This window comes from Trachurus japonicus, chromosome 2 (assembly GCF_045865225.1).
Source record: "Trachurus japonicus isolate A0001 chromosome 2, Traja_1.0".
Taxonomy (NCBI): Eukaryota; Metazoa; Chordata; class Actinopteri; order Carangiformes; family Carangidae; genus Trachurus; species Trachurus japonicus.
The window spans coordinates 12,982,347-12,997,983 of record NC_140908.1 but is presented as its reverse complement, the minus strand read 5'-3'; the positions used below and the strand labels follow the sequence as shown (position 1 = coordinate 12,997,983).

The window sequence follows — 15,637 nt, the reverse complement described above, 5'->3', positions numbered from 1 at the left end:
ACTCATCACTTAGTCCTTCAGGGACGAGCGTCCACATGAGGATATTACAAGGTTTTTATCCTTGTAAAAGCGTCTTTCAACATCGATGCAGATCAAAGTCTTTTAGCAACGACACAAAGAGGCTTTTAGATTTGAAATGAAAAGACTCTTCCTCCTCCTCCTCTTCCTCCTCCTTTGAAATCATCTGTTGCATTCATGAAAATACAATATTTCCCCCCGCAGGTCCTGGAGTCCCAGCTGTGCTGCTCCTCAACTTCGACAACGTGGACTGTGAGTGGTGTAGGCCTATCATTTGTTATATTTATTGTAATGTACGCTTAAGTGAGCTTAACGCTACTTTAGGAATGGACTTCTTATTTAGTCCTGGTAGATTATTTTTCAGTTAGTTTATCCAAATTGTGTGAAAATAAAGATTAAACAATAGTTTATAGTGGCAGGTGGTTCCAAGCTGTGGCCAAAAATGGACATTTTGGAAAGTTCGCCTGAATATTTTGTAGTAAAATCTCAATAATTTTGTCCTGCTTCAATTAATCAGAATCAACAACTGCAGAGACAATGTTCATGTGTTGTACAATGATTTTATAGAGAGTTTGAGCTTCATCAGCATTATTCTAAAGGGCACTCATCAAAAATATGATTTTTTTTTAGGCGAATATTAATTTTATAAATTTTTTTCTGTGTGTCATCTTCATTTACTCTTCACCAGTAACAGATATACTGAAATTTACACATCTCAGCAATTCCTCATTTTTTTCCCTTTACTATGACACCAAAAGTATTCAAATAGACCTTGTGGTTGCAGAGATATACTCATTTTATTATGGATATGCAATTTTCGAGAAAAGGCCTAAAAAATAGGCTTAATAACTCAGAGAGCCGATGGAAACCGTGCCTTTAAGAAAGCTGTGTGAGGCTCGGCCTGCTCTTTTGAGTCGACAACAGAAGTTAGATTTGGAGCTGATGAACAGCTGCTGAGTCGCTGCCGTGTGTAAATGTGATTTGTGGCTCCGCAGCGTACTTCGTCCTGGAGAACAACCTCCCCCTGCGCTCGGCGCTGGAGACTAAACGGACGGTTCAGACCGACGTCCGGATCATCACTAATGACAACTTTGGTACGAACCCTCTGCACTTAACAGCTGCACTCGTATGTGTGTGAATGTGTGTGTGTGTGTGTGTGTGAGCTCCATGTGAGATAATTGAGCCACTTTAAGGGAGAATGACACAAGGGTGATGTGTCTGTTTACACTTGTGTGTCCTTGTGTGTTTGTCTGCCACCCTGACCTCTTTCTCTCTCTCTCAATTCAATTCAATTCAATTCAAATTCACTTTATTGGCCTGAATGTTACAAGAACTAAATTGCCAAAGCATCAAGAATCAATGAAACAAAACGAATACAACTCACAGAATCAAATATAATGAAATAAAATAAAAAAGTATATATACATTTATACTGTCTCTCTCTCTCTTATACATTATACACTGATTGGGTGACATTAGGCAGTTGCAAGTTGTTATATAATATATATATATTCATAGTTCATAGCAGGGCCGTTGCTAGGAATTCTGGGCCCCCTGAAAGAATACTAAAGTGGGCCCCTACCCCCTGACTTTTCCACTTTTTTCTTAGACTACATATGTGTATTATCATTTTTTATTTAGCCTACTTTGTTTTGATGCTAATGCACCATTACTATGAGTATTAGTCAGGGTCTTACGCAGAATAAATCAGTCATACAAAGATTAGTTACTACTGGGGTTTTTTATGGGCCCCACTGGGCGCTGGGCCCCTAGAATTATCATCACCTTTCTCCCTTATACAACGGCCCTGGTTCATATTAAATGATGGTGATAATAATAATAATAATGACAAAAAGAAGGGGACTCGCCACACTGTATGCTCCCAAAGTATTCAATCATTTATTAGAGGACTACATAATAAAAAAGAGACAATGACAACGTTTTGAGCGTTTAGCTCTTCGTCAGGTCAGTTAGGGCAGTTGCTTTCAGGTGTTCTTTAAAGGGATAGTTTAACATTTTGGCAAATTGGCCCATTGCCATAATCCCTATAGTCACAGCAGTAGGTTCGTTACCTTTAATTGTCGGTGCAAGCTGTTTTTAGAACGGCGGAGCAGAGCCGTGAGCTGCTCAGAGCTACGCTACGGAGGCTCATGGGATTTCTTGGTTTTCTTTCTTGGAGTTGTTTTAGAAGTAAATTCATGCAAGAGGTAAATTAATGCAAAACTGCTGATGCACGTTGCCTTCAGGGACAGTTTTTCAGCAAGCAGTCTCTGTATTTCCCTCTAAAACAACTCTGTGTGGTAACGTTGTGTTATTATCTCATAGCGTGGTGAATGTGCAGCTCACAACTTGTCCACCAGAGCGTTGTGGAGTTGTTGGATTGTGTATTTGATGAGTTTGATGAGGGAAACCAAGAAATTCCAAACCAAGAAGCTTGCGGCTCTGCTCCGTCATTCTAAAAATAGCTTGCACCGACAATTAAAGGTAACGAACCTACTGCTAAAACTATAGGGATTATGGCAATGGGCCAATTTGCCAAAATGTTGAACTATTCCTTTAAGTAGTTTCACAGCCATGGGTGATAATGGGATAAGTAACACCGGTGGGTGGGGTCCTGAGAAATCCACAGTAAAAACAAGGTCTATAAATATCAATTGGCATGGCAAATATCAAAGACACAGGTCGACCATATTAGATGAGAGTAAGAAAAAATACACAAAAATATTATAAATGTGAAGACAGCAAGAATAACTCAACTTTTCCAAAGGGAAAAAAGGAAAAAATGTATATGGGGTTCCCTTTCCCTAAGAAAAAAGGCAAAAAAGTTAAGCAAAATATACATTACAGCATTAGTTCTACCAATGAGTAGTAAATTCATCCTAATAATAATAAAACCTCTCTCTCTCTGCTCAGAGCTGCCGCTGAAGCTCATCTACCCCCCTGACTTCTCCGAGTCCTACCTCTACGGCCTCCTCCTCATTGTGTAAGCCCTTTCCTCTTTGATTACATTTCCATTTTTTTCATTTACACTCAGCCGCGCCACTGCGAGCTTAGAAGGCCAAATTCATTAAGGACAGCGGAGAGTGGAAGCGTGGCTCCTCCGTACCTCCGGGCTTTCAAATGCCTTTTTACACGTCAGCACTGCTAATAAATGAAACTAAAAGGGACGTTAGATGAGAAAATGTAAATTTAGCTCTGCTGTTAACGTCCTGTGGAACTCTTTGTGTGCACAGCATGTAAGACTTCCCCTCCCTCTCCTTTCTCCGATCATTAATCCTGACATTATCTAGAAGCAGCACATCTTCGCATTTTATTTTGAAGTTCCTTCCAAATCAAATCTCTGCAGTAAGTTATAGAAAAGTGGAGGTACGTAGTTACATATGGATGTAATGTGGGGGCGTCCACAGACTTCTCTATTATTTAATTGCTGAAACACATCACACACTCTGCTGGAGCTGGTAGCCTCCAGTGCAGCATGGTTACCAGAGTGTGATGCATGACCTGCAGACGAACTCAGCATAGGTAGGAAACAACAAGCTTCTGCACTGGGATGAAGGAGAATAAAATACACTGTAATAACTTGAGAGAAAAGGAGGGAAATAAAGAGATAATCTGCTTAGTGTTGAGGATATAATGTGTTTAGAGCTGAAGATGGGATTCATAATACAAAACTAACAATATAGAGAGCATTGGATGTACTGTAGGGCTGCAACTAACGATTAATTAATTAGTTATTTGGTCAATAAAATGTTAAAAAATGTTGAAAAATGTCAATCAGTGTTTCCCAAACCACGAGATGACGTCCTCAAATGTCTTGTTTTGTCCACAAACCAAAGAGAGACTCAGTTTATACTCGTAAAGGAACAAAGAAACCAGAAATATTCACATTTAAGAAGCTGGAATCAGAGAATTTTGTCTTTTTCTTTAAAAACTACTTGATTATTCGATTTCTGGTTCAAATTGACCCAAACTGTTCCCTTCCTCCATCCTTCCTTTCTCCCTTCTTTCTTTCCTTCCGTCCCTTCGTCCTTACTTCTGATTCCTTCCTCTTTTGATCCAGTTGACCTGATCTGTTCCCTCTCTCCATCTTTCTTCCCTTCACTCTTTCCACAATCCTTTTCCCCTCCCTTTCTTCTTTCTTCCTTCCTTGAATGAATCTGTTTCCTCCCCCCATCTTTCTTTCCTTCCTTTTTCCCCTTCCCTCTTTCCACAATCCTTTTCCCCTCCCTTTCTTCCTTTCTTCCTTCCTTGAATGAATCTGTTTCTCCCCTCCATCTTTCTTTCCCTTCCCTCTTTCCACAATCCTTTTTCCCTCCCTCCGTTCCTTCCTTCCTCCCCCTTTTCCCTTCCTTCTTTTCTCCCATCTTTCCCTTTGCTCTTCCTGCCTTCCTTCCTTCTTTCTTTCCCTTCGTCCTTGCTGCCTTCCTTCCTTCCTTTCATCCTTCCTTCCTTGACCCAGGAGGACAACAGGAGCGTTAAAATAGTTCCCTTCCTCCATCCTTCCTTTCTCCCTTCTTTCTTTCCTTCCTTCCCTTCATCCTTACTTCTTCTTCCTTCCTCTTTTGATCCAGTTGACCTGATCTGTTCCCTCTCTCCATCTTTCTTCCCTTCACTCTTTCCACAATCCTTTTCCCCTCCCTTTCTTCCTTCTTCCTTCCTTGAATGAATCTGTTTCCTCCCCCCATCTTTCTTTCCTGCCTTTTTCCCTTCCCTCTTTCCACAATCCTTTTTCCCTCCCTTCCTTCCTTCCCTTCATCCTTACTTCTTCCTTCCTTTTTGACCCAATCTGTTCCCTCCCTCCATCTTTCTTTCCTCCCCTTTTCCCTTCCTTATTTTCTCCCATCTTTCCCTTTGCTCTTCCTTCCTTCCTTCCTTCCTTCCTTCCTTCCTTCCTTCCTTCTTTCCCTTCATCCTTGCTGCCTTCCTTCCTTCCTTCCTTCATTCTTTCCCTTCGTCCTTCCTTCCTTCCTTCCTTCCTTCCTTCCTTCCTTCTTTCCCTTCGTCCTTCCTTCCTTCCTTCCTTCCTTCCTTCCCTCCTTCTTTCCCTTCGTCCTTGCTGCCTTCCTTCCTTCCTTTCATCCTTCCTTCCTTCCTTCCTTCCTTCCTTCCTTCCTTCCTTCCTTCCTTCCTTCCTTCCTTCCTTCCTTCCTTCCTTCCTTCCTTCCTTCCTTCATTCTTTCCCTTCGTCCTTCCTTCCTTCCTTCCTTCCTTCCTTCCTTCCTTCCTTCCTTCCTTCCTTCCTTCCTTCTTTCCTTTGTCCTTCCTTCCTTCCTTCCTTCCTTCCTTCCTTCCTTCCTTCCTTCCTTCTTTCCTTTGTCCTTCCTTCCTTCCTTCCCTCCTTCTTTCCCTTCGTCCTTGCTGCCTTCCTTCCTTCCTTCCATCCTTCTTTCCTTTGTCCTTCCTTCCTTCCTTCCTTCCTTCCTTCTTTCCTTCCTTCCTTCCTTCCTTCCTTCCTTCCTTCCTTCCTTCCTTCCTTCCTTCTTTCCTTTGTCCTTCCTTCCTTCTTTCCTTCCTTCCTTCCTTCCTTCCTTCCTTCTTTCCTTTGTCCTTCCTTCCTTCCTTCCTTCCCTCCTTCTTTCCCTTCGTCCTTGCTGCCTTCCTTCCTTCCTTTCATCCTTCCTTCCTTGACCCAGGAGGACAACAGGAGCGTTAAAATAGTTGACGATTAATTTAATAATCGGTTATTCTTCGATTGCGGCTCTAATTTGCTGGTTATTAAAGCTCCTGTGTTGTATAAAGGTAGTTTCCAGTCTGTATTCTGATGATGAAGCAGCTCTAGGTTCTGTATTATAACACAGTGAAAAGATCAAAGCTGCAGTCAGCAGAGAAATACACACAGTCTGTATTCAAAGATATGTTTTTATGGGTCAATATTTCAAAATAAAAGTCATGTAAAGAGGGTAATCTGGCGCTTTAGATCACAAACAGTAGAAAAAAAACCAATAAAAGTCCATCACTAAGGGTCTACTTTCTGCAGCGGCAGCTCTCCAGGAGCCCAGGCTGTGACGGAGGAGTTCAGTCTGGACTGGGACCAGGTGCTGGTGGGATCTGAACAGGTGATCGTGGCGCGACTCGACGGCAGAGGGTCGGGCTTCAGAGGTCAAAGGTGACATGACTTTTTTCTTTTGTTTTGTTTTGTTTCTTCTTTTCAGACTACACTTTATTCTACACCTGTTGACCTCTTGACTAGGGATGTGCACGGTTACCCGGGTACCCGAGTAGGCAATCTGCTATCCGGTTATGAATTTATTATCCGGTTAACCTAGGATTAAAAAAACGGCACGTTAGAGCAACAGTCTAGTGTCGGATCAAACTACATCATCATGCCATGGTTCGGCTTTTGTAGTGTTAAAGAGTATCGGATCAAGCAACGTGATTTTCCGCTGTGTAAAAGCGTTTTTGGATCGAGCCTCGGACTTTCAAACCTTTTACAATAATCTGTGTTGGTTCAGGTGTCATCAAGTCTGTTAGAAAATCTGTTTTCAGTTTACAAACATTCTGAAACCTTCCTAGTTATTTCCTGAAACGATGCGAGGCAGAGAGGACCGAAGGCACCAAAATGTAGTGTGGACTAATAAATAAGCACCGCTAATGATTTTAAAAAAAAAGAAAAAAAATATTCGAAATGCCCATCCCTACTCTTGACCCCTCTTCTTCTTTTCTTGTCACCTCACAGGATTTTACAGCAGGTCCACCTGAGGCTCGGCACGGTGGATGCAGAAGACCAGATAGCAGCTCTGCAGTACGTCACACACACGCCTTCACACCTTTTCCTCCAGCCTCCATGTGTCATTCTAACTTCTCCGAGAGTTGCCTGCCTTTGTGCCTTCTCTCTCTGATTTCTATTCATTTGGAAAGAGACGGGAGGTTTTTTTTTTCCCCTGGCGACTTCCCGCGAAGCTCATCAGAATTTCAGAGACACCTTTGTGGAAAGATGCAGCAGAGACAGGCATTGTTTGAAGGAGCGTTTTATTAATGCAGCGTGTGACATCATTAAAGGAGGGGGGAAAAAACATCTAGGGATGGATTTTGTGTAGGTTTTCTAGTTTTCTTAAGCCGAATCTATGAATTTATTCATCGATTCATCAATCGACAGAACCTCTCACATGGGAATATACGCTCATTTTCTTCCTCTGTGTGAATAAACAAGAATAAATAAATAAGAAAGAAAATGATCAATTTATTACCTGATTAGATAATAAAACAGATCAAATCTATGAATTATTTCTATAAAACATGTTTTTTTTTTGTTTTTTCCAAGGACACACATGTGGTGCCATGTTGTTCTGCTGTGTTTTCTCATTTCTTTTCCCAGCAGCCTCTTCTCACATGAGCAGTCACAGCAATGACCTTTAACCTTTGACGTCCTCACTGTTTATGATCTGTAAATTGAAGCTTTTTCCATCCAGATGATGAGAAACTTTAAAAGTGCAACTCTCTCTGTGTTCTTCAGGTACCTGGTGTCGCTGCCGTTCATCGACCGAACCCGCGTCGGAGTCTTCGGCGAGGTTCGTCTCTCCGTTAATCCGTGTGTGAACGGTGGAAACGACCTGTTCACATGTCAGAGCTGTGTGCAGGGCCGTTGCTAGGAATTCTGGGCCCCCTTAAAGAATACTAAAGTGGGCCCCTCCCCCTAACTTTTCCAGTTTTTTTTTCTTAGACTACGTATGCATTATCATTTATTATTTAGCCTTCTTTGTTTTGATGCTAATGCAGCATTACACTGCAAAAACTCAAGTATCTTACCAAGAATATTTGTCTTATTTCTCGTCAAAATGTCATTTCTAGTCAAAACAAATCTCATTATACTTAAAATAAGACACATCATATTAAAAGTAGCTTGTTTTTAGACACTTTTTACTTCTTTCAAGCAGATTTTCACTTGGAATAAGTAGAAAAAATCTGATAGTGGAACAAGTTTTTCTTCCTTATTACAAGCACAAAAACCTGCTTTCACTGGCAGATTTTTCTACTTATTTCAAGTGAAAATGTGTTTGAAACAAGTGAAAATGATCTAAAAACAAGTTCATTTTTAGGTGATGAGTCTTATTTTAAGTGGAAAGAGATTAGTTTTGACTAGAAATGAGACATTTGGACAAGAAATAAGACCAGGCTGAAACTTGTGCACACCGGCACGGACGGACAGGTGCGTAGGAGAAGACCAGGTGGTCGAGTAACATGAGAAAAAGCTCCCGCACACTGTCATCACTTGCAGAGGTTTTATTGAACAACGTTTCGGTCCTGAGACCTTCGTCAGGTTCTAAAGGTGTGTGTGAGGGAGGAGGCGGTATAAATAACCTCGGCACCAATCAGCGTCCTCACGTGACAACACCCCAGAGCAAAAAAAGTAAGAAATAAGACAAAAATTCTTGGAAAGATGTTGAGTTTTTACAGTGTACTATGAGTATTAGTCAGGGTCTAAGCAGAATAATTCAGTCATACAAAGATTAGACTACTGGGGTTTTTATGGGCCCCACTGGGCGCTGGGCCCCTAGAATTATCATCACCTTTCTCCCCTATACAACGGCCCTGGCTGTGTGTTTGATATCTAGTTAGACGTCAGTGTGAAGTGTGAATGAATCTGGGTTACTGTGTCTCCTGTGTCAGGACTACGGCGGCTTCCTCACCCTCATGATGCTCAAGGCCCCGGAGAGGCTGATCAGATGCGCGGCGGCCCAGGCCCCCGTCATCGACTGGTCCCTGTACGGTGAGCCAATCACAGCCTCCTCCTCCTCAGAGATTAATAAACTACAGTACTGCTATGTTTCCAGCATTTTCAGCTACTGAAAACACAGCCGACCCTGTTTTAAAGGAGAATTCCAGTCATTTTCTAAGTAACGCTCTACAGCTCTACAGTAGGTCCCTGAGTGTGACCATAGGAAAAAATCTTTAAAAAACCTAGCTCTCCTCCTACTAGCTGCTCTAGAAAGCATTTAAACAGCAAAGTAATGGGGGCAGTTCTTCTAACGGCGACTTTGGCCTCTATAAAATGCTCAAAATATCACTACAAATGCTTTGCAACATCCACTAGTGCCTTACCACACAACACTGAGTGTGTATAACTCCGTTAATATGAGAGATCAGTGTTACAGTAACATGTGTTTTTATGTTTCCTGGGTAGACCTTACTAGTCGACTGTCAAGCTTGGGACTGTTTCTATATCAACAAAGACAAAAATGCGAGGAAAACATGGATTTAGGAGGAAAAAATTATTTTGGATGGGGGGAAAAGCATCAATATGAATAGAACTGCTTTTATTTCCCCAGAATTCTCCTTTAATTTGTGTTTCTAGTCTGGACAGGTGGAATCTGAAGCCTGTTTGTTTTCTGTCTTCCAGCTTCAGCGTTCTCTGAACGATACTTTGGTTTGCCTTCGACGGAAGAGAGCAGATCCCAGGTCAGTTATTTAGTCATTTATTTCTTTACATCTTGAATCTTTATCTTTTTCTTCCCACCGACCAGACGCAAAATGTTCGATGTACAGTACTGTAGGTTATTGACTGACACGGGAGTTCATCAATACAGAGCTCAGATGGAAAAATGTTGTTTAGGGGCCCAATTAAACTCAATTACTCTGACACATCTCCATGGCAACAAACAAATCATCGTCATTTGAAAAAAAGTTATTGTTTTTGACATGATGAAATACATGTATTTTAATTAGTTTTCATTCAGTCTGTGTTCTAGTTTAGTTCATGTGCATCATGTGTAGTTGTTGTGAGGCTGGTACACGGTTTCTAAATAAAAACAGTGCAGTTCAGTGTCGTCCAATGACAAGTGAGGGATTTTTATTTTCTACTTTTTAACAGTGTTTTTTCCACCAAATCTCTTCTGGCCCAGTGGAGGTCACACCGCGCTCTGAGCCGTGTGCGCTCCGCTTTGGTTCGCTTCACAAACAAAACAACCCCCAGAAGAGAAAATGTGGCCACCAGCGTTTTTTTTTTTTTTTTTAGTCAACGCTTCCAAAATCCTGTGTTTACAACAGCGGAGAAAGGAGAAAAAAAAACAAAAAAACACAAGGATGGGAACAAATACACAGTTTCATCTAAGTGAAGGTCGCAGGCTGTGTTTTCCTCTCTAAGTGGGCTGCCGAGAACTGGGCCAGAGGACGCTATTTTTATGACAGTGAATGTGGCACGATTCGATCAGACAATAATCAGCGGGGCAGCATCACTCACCCTGTTCTCAGAGACTAAAGGAACAGGTTGTAAAAAAATCGCGTGGGCGTTGATGTGCGGCGGCGGCCGACTGTGGCCGGAAAATTGTCCCGTTTGAATCCCAGCGGGGGGAAAGTGAATAATGGGCGTGAGAGGCTGAGATATCCTCCACTTTAACAGCTCCAGTCAGTGTGCAGTCTGGATGTTTTTGTTTCACAGGAAAATACAAGTTACTCCATGTGTGTGTGTGTGTGAGCAGGATGCTGAATTATCCAATATTTCACCAAAACAAATAAAAGAAAAGAACCATTTCTTCAATCAGCATCAAAAATAAGAGTTTTAATTATTATTATTATTATGATAATGGGGTGAAATCAGACTCATCAATGATAAAGCTCAACTGATTATTACTGTTTTTTATTAAGACTTTTTCCTATTGATGAATAAATTCTTGTTTTCCAGCTTTATTTGGTCATTTTCATTGTTTTATTATTATTTTTTAACAAATTCTCCTTACTTTAAGACACAGTTAGAGACTATACATGTGTTTAAGGAAAGGCAAGGCAACTTTATTTATATAGCGCATTTCATACCAAGGCAACTCAGTGTGCCTTACATAAAGACAAAACATTAAAAAAAAAAAAAAGAACAGCATAAAAACAAAAAACACAGAGTTAAAAGCAGGAGCAAAGAAGAATAAAAAAGTAAAATAAAAGAAAATAGATCAAATTTAAAGTTTAAAAAGAGCTCAGCTATGAGCAAATGAAAAGAGAAATGTTTATAGTTTTATTTTGTCATTATTATTAATTTGATGATGATTCTGGATGTTAAATTTGTATTTCTGCATTATTATATTACCTGACAGCTTCTTCTGTCACTGGACTTCACTTCCTGATGCCAGTGCTTTTTTAGACTGTTTCCTATTGATGAATAAATTCTTGTTTTCCAGCTTTATTTGGTCATTTCCATTGTTTTATTATTATTTTTTAACAAATTCTCCTTACTTTAAGACACAGTTAGAGACTATACATATGTTTAAGGAAAGGCAAAGCATCTTTATTTATATAGCACATTTCATACCAAGGCAACTCAATGTGCTTTACATAAAGACAAAACATTTTTAAATAAAAATAAAATTTAAAAAAAGAACAGCATAAAAACAAAAAACACAGAGTTAAAAGCAGGAGCAAAGAAGAATAAAAAAGTAAAATAAAAGAAAATAGATAAAGTTTAAAGTTATTAAAAAGAGCTCAGCTATAAGCACATGAAAAGAGAAATGTTTATAGTTTTATTTTGTCATTATTATTAATTTGATGATGATTCTGGATGTTAAATTTGTATTTCTGCATTATTATATTACCTGCTTTTTAAATAACGTCTATTTCTCTGCGTGTCCAGGAGTCCAAAGTCCTGTCCAAGATGAAAGGTCTGCAGGGAGGAACTCTGCTCCTGGCTCACGGCACCGCCGACGGTACGGAGACATTGATTTCCATTCATTCCAACATACTGTAATGTACAACACAGGATGTCATTTTCTCTGTAACCATTAATGTGTGTTCTTCAAATGAGCATTGCTGTCGAGCCCTAAACCTTCACCTTTTATGCAGCAAACACTTAACTGCAGGGCCGTTGCTAGGAATTCTGGGCCCCCTTAAAGAATACTAAAGTGGGCCCCTCCCCCTAACTTTTCCTTTTTTTTCTTAGACTACGTATGTATTATCGTTTTTTATTTAGCCTTCTTTGTTTTGATGCTAATGCAGCATTACACTGCAAAAACTCAAGTATCTTACCAAGAATATTTGTCTTATTTCTAGTCAAAACAAATCTCATTATACTTAAAATAAGACACATCATGTTAAAAGTAGCTTGTTTTTAGACACTTTTTACTTCTTTCAAGCAGATTTTCACTTGGAATAAGTAGAAAAAATCTGATAGTGGAGCAAGTTTTTCTTTCTTATTACAAACACAAAAAACGTACTTTCACTGGCAGATTTTTCTATTTATTGTGAATTTAAGTGAAAATGATCTAAAAACAAGTTAATTTTTAGGTAATGAGTCTTATTTTAAGTGGAAAGAGATTAGTTTTGACTAGAAATGAGACATTTGGACAAGAAATAAGACAAATATTCTTGGAAAGATGTTGAGTTTTTACAGTGTACTATGAGTATTAGTCAGGGTCTTACGCAGAATAATTCAGTCATACAAAGATTAGACTACTGGGGTTTTTTATGGGCCCCACTGGGCGCTGGGCCCCTAGAGTTATCATCACCTTTCTCCCATATACAACGGCCCTGCTTAACTGGCGCGTTTTTGTCGTTCTCTCTGCAGCCAACGTTCACTTCCAGCACTCAGCAGAGCTCATCAAACACTTAATAAAGATCGGAGCCAACTACACTATGCAGGTAAACACTGTGCAGCCCGGATAAAAAGTATTAAAAAAAACAACCGGAGACAAAAAAAAAAGACAAAAAATATCAGAAAAGAACCTCAACTTCTTCTTCCCCTTAAAGAAATAGTTTCACTTTCTCATGAGAAAGTTGTTTTGTATCAACTTGTTCCAAATCTCCTTTAAAGCTTCATGATGTTTATCTCGGTCGGATGGAAATATTCAATTTTACCGATTTGGCATCTTTGGAAAAGCTGTGTGATTTTGAAGCGTGTTTGATTGACACGCCGGCTGGAGCGTCTTGTCTTCAATTATTCATAAAGTATCGTAGAGGCCAAACAACGCCTCGAGTATCTTTTGTCTAAAGCAGAAAATAAAAATTTAATCCAGGTGTACAGAGCCAAACTTTTCTTATCAGGCCTAACTTTTAACTTTATTGTGAAATTTTTAGGGCCGGGACTCGATTAAAAAAATTAATCGAATTAATCAGAGGCTTTGTAATTAATTAATCGCAATTAATCGCATTTTAATTGCATATAAATATTTGACCTGAGAACAGTGAGAAGCATTTTTTTTCCACATGGATTTTAGTATACCATTGAATGACTGAATACATAAGCTTAAAGTCCCACTCCCATCCGTAGTCCCTGGGCAGGCGAATAAGAACAATAGAAAGGTAAGAATGATCAATTTACATAGCGTTCTAAACATCCATACACATGTGCATATACACCCTCTCACACATCACAAACACTCAGGACATAGGCCTATTTCATATCAGTTAAAGTCCCACTCCCGCGACCCTTTTCGGCCATTTTAAAACCAGCTCATTAGCCATGCACATTAGCAATTCACCTCTGGGGGGTGGGCGGAGACTGCGCTGTTTTGCACCCGCCCAGCCACCTCCTCGCACCCCACCCCCCGGTTGCTGACAGCTGGACATTGTACAATTACAGATTCAGCGCATTTAATGTAAAACTCCACACTGGGATTCGATCCCAGACTGGAGCATAGTCCTTGCTCATGGTGCAAGCTGCTCTACCAGGTGAGCTATACCTGTTATACCTTGACAGCTACACCGAGCTACCAAGCCTTTCACCTCTGAGCCAGATGCAGAGCGGGGCGGGAGCTTGTAGCACTAGTGCCCTCCCCTGGAGCTGTGACACGTCAGCTCCAGTCTCTCTGAAACTGCCAGTTTGAGTCTGCCATTGGTTCACAGCAGTTTGAAGGCAGAAAAACTCAGAAATGCAATTTTGCACTTCCTTTTCTGCTGATAAGTGCTCTAACACAAGAAAAATGCCACAGGAACATGTGAAAAGCTCAAAAAACACGATTTTCACGGGAGTGGGTCTTTAAGCATTCAAGGTGGTACTTAACCAAGACCAACAGACTAGGGATGCAAATTATCGATTAATTCATTAATGATATTTGATACATACAGATTAAATGGTCTTTCCTTCCAATACACTATGATGATTACTGTAGTATTTAACTAGGCTACTTAAATCACAGTAGCATAAACTGATTTGTTGAACTCAGCCTGATGTAAACATTAATAAAACTCAGTAACCAATCACACAGGCAGCTCCATGTTGTCCCTGTGTGATGTTCAGGGACAGGTCAGGACAGTCTGAAGACAGAGCTCTGAGGGTGAAGTCCTATCATAATGAGATGAGATGCAAAGATATAGCGCTGCAGCTGAGCAATTAGCGCTATATAGCGCATTTAGCGTGCGCCCCTGTCTGTGTATCTATGTGCAGGCAGAGATCAGAGATGGTGTTTTAAATAACTATGCTAGCGTTTCACCAGCTCTCATCTCCGCCAGTCAGCCTCTCAAACTGCCGCCTCTCTCGCGTGCAGGTGCACCGCACGTAGACACACGTGAGAAAAAAAAAAAAAAAACATTTAATAAGTGCGATTAAAATGCATTAATTTTTTAACGCGTTAATTTTTGTGTAGTTAATTAATCGTAATTAATGCGTTAAAGTCCCGGCCCTAGAAATTTTACATTCACACATCTGAAAATGTACAGTTTTAAATTTGCTATTGAATGGTTGTTATTCATTTTTTACCATCCTTGATCTTGTAAAACCTTATTTCACATCTGGTTGAATAGACTGAAAACATCTGAATCGTCCTTGTGCCTCTGAACGCATCGTGTCTGAATGCTTCTTCTCATCCCTTGTTCTTGTTTTTCCGTCTATTTCCAGATTTATCCGGACGAGGGACACTTCCTGTCTCAGCGCAGCCGGGTCCAGCTGACTCACTCCCTGATTGGTTACTTCCGAGGCTGCCTGCTCGACGTGTCATCGTTACTCAGCCAACAGAGCGACGGCGACGACGATGACGACGGCGAGTGAGAAGGATGGATGGCAGCTGGGCCGCGTCCACAGCTGTGTGTGTGTCTGTTTGTGTGTTATGAGCATCTGTAGCCTGATTTGAGTGTGTGTGTGTGTGTGTGTGCGCGCGTGTGTGTGTGTGAGTGTGTGTTTTCTAACTGCAGCACAATATTTGATGGACAAAACAAGCTTCTCCTCAACATATCAGACTCCATCATGAATCATCTCAGTAGAAATAAGCCTAAAACGTTCAGATGTGATGTCGTGATGCGGTTTCCACCTGTAGGGGGCGCTAAGTAGCAAAACTCAGAGTTTGGCGGTTTCTAAACATGCACTGACACTTTTAGCAGCGTCCACAACGAAATTCGTGAAATGAGGACAAATTTTCAACAGTTTAGCAGCATTGGTGTAAAGGGGAATTTCCATTTTTTACAATCTGGATCTTATTTCTAGCATAAAATACGATCATTTACTCACCCAGATAACTTTGGTGTCATTACAAGTCGAAATGAGCTCCAGCCGAGAGGCGCGTATATCCGTATAATGTGAGTCTACAGCCTCTAAATAACACATTATCTGCAGAGAAACTTGTTCATTTCACCAATATTTAGTTCTGATAGGCTAGTGCTATTCCCCTCTGAGTCCGGGGTTAGCTGTTATCAACATCCGGGGTCTGTAGGTCGACCTGCTGACCTCTGACCTGGATGATGTCATCTCTGAGCGCCGCAACGAACGAAA

The 15,637-nt window shown here is 40.6% G+C and overlaps 1 protein-coding gene across 1 annotated transcript in view; it reads left to right on the top strand.

Annotated features, from left to right (window-relative positions):
- LOC146990943 (inactive dipeptidyl peptidase 10-like) overlaps positions 1-15,042 on the top strand; it is a 49,617-nt gene extending 34,575 nt beyond the window's left edge. Inside the window, exons 17-27 of the mRNA XM_085802135.1 lie at positions 223-270; positions 1,014-1,112; positions 2,932-3,001; positions 5,996-6,124; positions 6,695-6,760; positions 7,472-7,526; positions 8,626-8,725; positions 9,356-9,414; positions 11,573-11,645; positions 12,503-12,576; positions 14,771-15,042. Coding sequence (XP_085658261.1) covers positions 223-270; positions 1,014-1,112; positions 2,932-3,001; positions 5,996-6,124; positions 6,695-6,760; positions 7,472-7,526; positions 8,626-8,725; positions 9,356-9,414; positions 11,573-11,645; positions 12,503-12,576; positions 14,771-14,920 — 923 coding nt within the window. The 3' untranslated portion in view covers positions 14,921-15,042. The remainder of the gene's footprint in view (positions 1-222; positions 271-1,013; positions 1,113-2,931; positions 3,002-5,995; positions 6,125-6,694; positions 6,761-7,471; positions 7,527-8,625; positions 8,726-9,355; positions 9,415-11,572; positions 11,646-12,502; positions 12,577-14,770) is intronic.
- The last annotated feature ends 595 nt before the right edge of the window (positions 15,043-15,637 follow it).